The 6576-nt window shown below is 41.8% G+C and overlaps 1 protein-coding gene across 1 annotated transcript; it reads right to left on the bottom strand.

Moving 5' to 3' along the window:
* Nucleotides 1–1127: 1127 nt before the first annotated feature.
* On the bottom strand, nucleotides 1128–4110 carry LOC109220124 (probable glycosyltransferase At5g03795). The gene is made up of 4 exons (XM_019384589.1): nucleotides 3759–4110; nucleotides 3317–3528; nucleotides 2535–2880; nucleotides 1128–1980 (listed from the first exon to the last, which is right to left on the bottom strand). Exons 1-4 carry the CDS (start codon nucleotides 3984–3986, stop codon nucleotides 1312–1314), a joined length of 1455 nt encoding a protein of 484 aa, XP_019240134.1. The 5' UTR covers nucleotides 3987–4110; the 3' UTR covers nucleotides 1128–1311.
* Between the last annotated feature and the right edge of the window lie 2466 nt (nucleotides 4111–6576).

Genomic DNA, 6576 nt, shown 5'->3' with positions numbered 1-6576 from the left:
CTGAGAGGAACAAGGGCCTTCTCCGCCTTTTCCCCTTCACCACCGGAAGATGGCGAAACCCTAGACGAGGCATTATCTTTGGCCTTTTTATTACCCTGTCCGCGTTTTGTCATGATTATACTACTTAAGAAACGAAGCACTGACGATAGGAAGTGTGGTTTCAACAGAAGTGGGAGAGTCCCTCACAAAATAACGGTTACAGTAAAGAAAGGCAAAGGGGTATATCAGAAAGTGCTTTCCGAAGGATTGAAAATGGAATCAAATCGAACCTCTCTCATACTTATAGGGATAAGCTGCACAGGAATCGAAGAGTCATGATTCAAAACGTGCGCCGGAAACCAAAATGTCACGTCATCCTCTGAACCGCCTCGGGGGCAAATATAATAATGACGCATACAGGCGATGACGTCATTCCAAAAAGGAAGCCGCGCGTCAGTGGCTCAACAACGTCATATTTTTCACTCCATTCGTATTGCCGCCCCGGGTCGAGGTGAAATTCTCCTAAGCCGAGGTTCACATTTTCGCCCATCGAAGACGCCCACCGAATGCGTCTCCAACGAGCGGAGGGACTAACTGTATAGGGTCAAATTTGACCCTCAGCATCTCTACGCCAGTAGGTACGCCCAATAAGTGTATGCCTGCCAATGTAGCGGGTACGACTCGGCCGTGGGGGCAAAAGCGACATCGTTTAGGACTCAATGTCTTCACTAGGAAGACGTTACCTATCTTTGTAACTTTTTTGATTCTTTCGAGGAAGGTCTCCTATTATATAAAGGAGACCTTCACATTGTAAAAAGGGCATCTGATCTAATACAATTCTCTCATTTTTTTTCTGGCTTTCTCTCTCTATCTCTACTTCAAACGAACGTATCTTATTGAGTTCATACTGTCTCTTTACAATACTAGATCTACAACAATATTATCATCTTTGCATCTCTAGGATTATTATGTTTGATTACGATTTACCCTTTTTCTACTTTTGATTGTTTTTTAGCTTACAAAGTATATTGCTAACTTTTGAGCCAAACACTTAGCTTAGGGTGCTAGCTGTTGCTTTATTTCGTATGGTGATCGATAACGCTTTACAATAGTTTCGACAGTTGCTTCTAGAGTAGAAATTTGAGAGATCTTTGACGTTTTCGCTGAATAAATGGTAAACCCAGCAACTTTAACTTTGTTACATTGAACTGAAGCATAAAATTTGACATAAACAATAAAGTATTTTACCCGCAACAACGGGTTGAATCCGAAATGTCCAAATTTCTTCATCATCGTAAAATTGCAGTGATTCTTTCCGCTAAACTGGGATGTTCACGTATCGCGGACTTGAATGTTGAGCCTTCTAAGCCAAATAGAATGAAGAATCATATGAAAAACATCATACCTTTTAGGAGGGAAATTGACCTCAAAATGCCTCCTTACTTGAAGTCCTCTCTTCTGCATTTTAATGTACTGTTTTTGAGATATTGCCATCAAAATCTTCTTCAAATTAGGTATATCATTTGAAGTCATTTCAACAGCAAAACTTTTCCAATTCAAAACATCACTAAAAGGTGCAACATAATGATCTTTCAATAGTACAGGAACACATCCCATGTAAAGTGCTTCAACCATTCTTGGACTAGCCACTTCCCATCCACTAGGACAAATACAAAACTTACTCTTTCTAATCATACCATAATATGAAACATTCTTAGGAACATACTCATGAATTTGCACTTCTTCATCATCATTTTCCCCCCATTGTTCCATTAACACTTGCCTTATGTATCCATGAATACCTCCCGCATAAAAGACTAAAATAGAACGTTGGGACGGAGATGGCCCTCCAATTAAGCCTTTCATTGTGCCTTGAGGGAGATAGATTTCTGGCAAAGTTACATCCTTTGAAGGATTGAATCTTTCAGAAGTGTTCGCGTTGCATAGTACTCTCATCGAGTTCTTGTACAAGTATGGAACCGCTGTGGAAATTTCAGGAGCCTGCAATATATCTATCACTCAGAAAAACGACTTGAGATGTAATATACACTAACTCATATACATTTCAAGAAAATATCAAAATGATCTCGAGACCTTCCATTTACCAAGGAAATGCTGTCCAAAAAGGGCTTAATGAACTATGATTCTTAGGCCTTTGGTTAATCATCAAGTCTTTGAATTAGGAAAGTTTTGTCTGTTGATGCTTTTCTTCAACTTTCAGTACTAGAGTAGTTTAAAAGAAAAGGGAAAAGGTAGTCGTTAGCTAATCGTCTCGTATTTGCTCTTGACTTTAACTCCAGTATGGACCTGCTGAATTCTACGTCCCAAAAAATATTTCAAGAAAAATATCCAAATTTACTCATCTAATTTTTTACTATGGTTTGAGATTATCATTCATTATGTTTCAGGTTGGAGCTCTGTTAAAGTCAAGAGAAAATAATTGCTAACGACATGTATGAATGACCCTAAAGTACAACTGCTAAAATTAAAATATTTCGTATAGTATAGGGGTAAATTTGACCATTTTCCTTTCAAAAAAGGTGGTGATTCCTTACCCAATCATGGCAAGCAAGCATGAAATGATCAGATCCAAGGCTTCTATTCCAATAAGGGTATTTAGTGGAGATACCATCAATATAATCAGCAGCTGTATTCTTCATAGGACCCCATTGGTGAGAATCAACAACATAAACATAGCTTACTATGGAAAACACACTGAATGGAAGGAAGTAAACATGAGCTTTCTCAGGATCATTCGTCCGAAATTTGCTTATCTCAATCTGATGAATCATAATTCCTTCTATTCCAAGGATACCTTCACTTGAACTATAATGAAAAACAGGGGGTTCACCTTCCTCGTATACATAAATCTTGAAATGTTTTTCCATTTCTAAATAGCTCCTGCAAAATTCCAAGTAAAGAATCTTAATTCAATAGCCAATAAGGTTGACAATGACGAAATAGTGACTTCCCTGGAGGAGTATTACATAATTTACTCTGTTGAAAAACTTATGTAATCTTGTATTTTTGCAACCTAGGAACCAAAGACTCAAACATTATTAATATTGAGTTTTAGGTAAATTCTTTTAGGCGAATAACCAAATGGCCTAATATTACATATGTTTATTAGATAGAACAGTAGCGGATCCAAGAATGGGTTGGCGGGTCAGGCATAACTTAGTGTTATCAGGTCAAAGGGGATGCAAAAAAGCAAGTATAAGTTGAGTTAAATATACATTTCAAAACTCACACTTTCAACACGGAACTTATAACGTCTAAATTCTGAATTCAGAGTTGAGATAGGACATACCGAAAAGACATGCTAATCCCTAGTTACCTGTGGAAGGCACTGGGGTTCCAGTAACATGGACCTCTAGGGACATGTTCAGAGTCATCAAATGTTTGATTATTACTATTACTTTGAGCTTCTCTTATAGCACCCCTCACTTTTCCCAACCCAGCTTCAACTCTCTCTAAATTGCTCAACTTTTTCTTGGAAAAAATCATCTGGGGTTTCTTCCTTGTAACATGATCTACACCATCTTGCTTCTACATAAACGTCAGAAAACTATAATTAATTACAACGTGAAAAAAATAAAGAATACAAGAAAGAACAATTCTCTTATATCCATCTTCCCAGGAAAAAATTGTTGGTTGAGCGAACAAAGTCCCGGACTCCCAGTTGAAGAAGCTACATATAAAACGTCAGGCATCTTTGTCTGGTTTAGCCCAACAATATTTAGCATATGTAGCTGAAAAAAAGAAGAAAATAGGCTTACTGGTAGCTGGTCCTTTTCCAATTCTGCTGCAAATTTTGGTGGAGAAAACTCTACAGTAGCAGAGAGATTAGTAGATGTAGTAACATTTTTTGCAGAAGGCTGAGAAGAAATGACCAAAAGAAAGTTTTTTGAACTCTGTACACCCAAATACCATGCAGCTAATAGAACTAATGGCACTATAATTAACCATACAACACTTGAAGGAGGACGATAATACATTAATCCCATTTCCCTGTTTAACTTCTTTTCTGTCAGTCACTAATTATTAAACTACACAAAAAGACATAATTTGTGCATGTAAATATATACACTTCTTGGCGTGATACTTTTGGTTTGACTTTGAGAGGGTAAAGTGAAACAGAAGGAAAAAACTAGATTCCTAGGATTTCATATCACATCTATATATGGGTCCACGCCATAGGCAGAGCGACTCCAAAATTTAAGTTTAAAGAGTTTAGTTTTTAAGATTTTTAGCATTGGACTCATTATAATATTTAAAATTATGGTTCAAATTTAATGGAACTTTAGTAGGTTTATTTTATATATAAATTCAAACTCCGTACCGAAAGGGGCTTGGTTATTTCAGCCACCGACTTGGCTGCTTTAAGCTCCTTGGCGCAACAGCCGAGCCCAGTTGAGATTGGAGTTCCTCGGCTTTCTGGGACTATGCCTAAGCCTTCTCCCTAATCATTCGAAGTTGAGCCTCCGCAGAGGCCAATTGCGCCCGGGCAGTTTCCTTTTCCGAGGCCAAATGGTCCATTTTGCCTTTCCACTCCTCGGCCTCGACCTTGATAACGTCCATCTTGGACCGAAGCTGGTCGATCCGATCGATCATCTGTTGGACCTGCGGGTTCTGACTATTAGTCACCGAGTCTAGCTCATCGTCACTAACCTCAAAGACTTTTACCTGTTCCACCAGGTAGGCATGTTCTTTCTGAGCCGCATCCAACTCAGCCCGAAGACTCTTAGCCTCTTCCTCGCGTTGCTCACTGAGAAGCTTGTACATGTCTCTCTTCTCAGTAAGCTCTTTGGCTTCGGCCTCGAGGAGGCTCAGCTCTTCTCGGTATCGGAGGAAGGTCTTGTGGTGAAGCACCGAGGCCTGCGAATATAAGGAGAAATATTAAAGATTACTAAGTAACAAAAGCTGGAAAATGAAAAGGTTTGTACCACCTTACCTGATTCAGCGCCTGTTGTGATTCGTTGAACAAGCATGGGGAATCCACCTCGTTCATCTTTTCCTGGTCCTCTTCAGTCACCAGGCACCAGAGGTAACTAGCTACCCCAACGGGTGCGGAAAGGACCCGGGCATCCTCCGGAACGGAGATAATTATCGACCGCTTCCGACCGGGATCGGCACTCGGGGCAGGGAACCGGTTGACCAGTCTCGGGATAGAACTGGATCCACCTACCTCCGAGGGTGGACTTTTCCTTGGTACTTCTAAGTCACCCAATCTGGTGACATCCTCTGTGGCGGTCGAGTCCATGCCATCAAAAAAGCTTTTGAGGGGATCGTCTACTCTATGGACCCCCTCATTCGACCGCTCCTTCATCGTTTGAGCTTCAACGAACATCGAGTCCGTGTACGAAGGTGATCCCATTATGTTAATAACAGTGGGTGGTGCAGAGCCAGCATCTTGAGGGTTTTCGACCCCCACTGTTGCATCGGCCTCTTATATATGTGAGGGATTGGCCTCTGTTGTTCCCTCCTCTGATGGCACTCGTTCCTCGGCAGCCGATAGCTCTCAGGCCACTAAAATTTCATCCTCCTCAATCTCGTCCCTGAGCCGGTGGAGTAAGCTCGAGTCAAGCACTCGGGAGCTGGAGGTTTCCTTTGACTTGCGGACCAGCCTCCTCCTCGGTTTCTTTTTCTCCAAGCTTGGGGAGCTCGGAGCCCTCCTCCTTTTCTTTTCTCCGGCCTGCCCGAAGCAGGAGACTCAACGAGCAAGTCCTTGTCGCCAACCAGAGGCCTAAGCTCGACATCCTTAGACAAACCTGAGATACAAAGTAAAGGGAATCAGGACTTGATAATAAAAGGAGAGGCCTAACACGTCCTGATCGGAAAGGGGATCTTACCATGGGAACGGGCCTCCCAACGGCCCTTCGAGAGTTCGCGCCACGAGAGCTCGGAGTAGGGCATATGAGAAACTATACCTTCGACCCACTTCTCGGGGCGAGGAATGGCATTTGGAACCCGAGCAATGACTGCACCATGACTAACACCAATAAAAAAAGGGGAAGTAAACATAAAAATCAATATTAGAAGGGAAGTTCTACTTATGTCTTGTATTCCACTTCTCGGGGAATGGCATACATTCAGCCGGAATTAGGTCCGAAGTCCTCACTCCGACAAACAGCCTTTCCATCCTCGATCTTGGTCCTCATCGATACTAGAGAACGGGGCTTTGCTGGCCTGGAATACAAACTTTATGGAGGAACACTATCCTTTACATTGAAGGATGGATCTGACCGAGGCACACCTCGTACCTCTTGCAGAAGTCTATGATGACCGAGTCCACCGGTCCCAATGTGAAGGGATAAATGTAAACACTCAGGTATCCTTTGACATGGGTGGTAATGGCCTCCTCGGGGTCAAGGACCACTACGGTTTTATTGGCCCAGTTGCAATCTATCCGAACCGTAGGGAGGATCTCTTCAGTAATCGAACATATGTATCTCAAGAAGTCTTCGCACTGGCCCGGTACGTAAGAGGGTTTTTCAACCTTAAAATCGTTATTTACCAAGCATTCTCTGGGGATGAACATTTTCAAGGGGTGTTCCTATACTGGTTCATCGACGGCAGTGCGCGAAACAGTTTCTT

This window comes from Nicotiana attenuata, unplaced genomic scaffold (assembly GCF_001879085.1).
Source record: "Nicotiana attenuata strain UT unplaced genomic scaffold, NIATTr2, whole genome shotgun sequence".
Lineage (NCBI taxonomy): Eukaryota > Viridiplantae > Streptophyta > Magnoliopsida > Solanales > Solanaceae > Nicotiana > Nicotiana attenuata.
Note: the sequence above shows the minus strand (reverse complement) of the source record. Positions and strands in the feature narration are given on the sequence as shown.

What these genes read in the sequence shown, in the direction of transcription:
- LOC109220124 (XM_019384589.1), bottom strand. Translation starts at nt 3,986, where the DNA reads ATGGGATTAATGTATTATCGTCCTCCTTCAAGTGTTGTATGGTTAATT. An exon ending in TGGAAAAGGACCAGCTACCA is followed by an intron (nt 3,529 to 3,758) that starts GTAAGCCTATTT and finishes ACGTTTATGTAG; the next exon opens with AAGCAAGATGGTGTAGATCA. An exon ending in TGCTTGCTTGCCATGATTGG is followed by an intron (nt 1,981 to 2,534) that starts GTAAGGAATCAC and finishes GATATATTGCAG; the next exon opens with GCTCCTGAAATTTCCACAGC.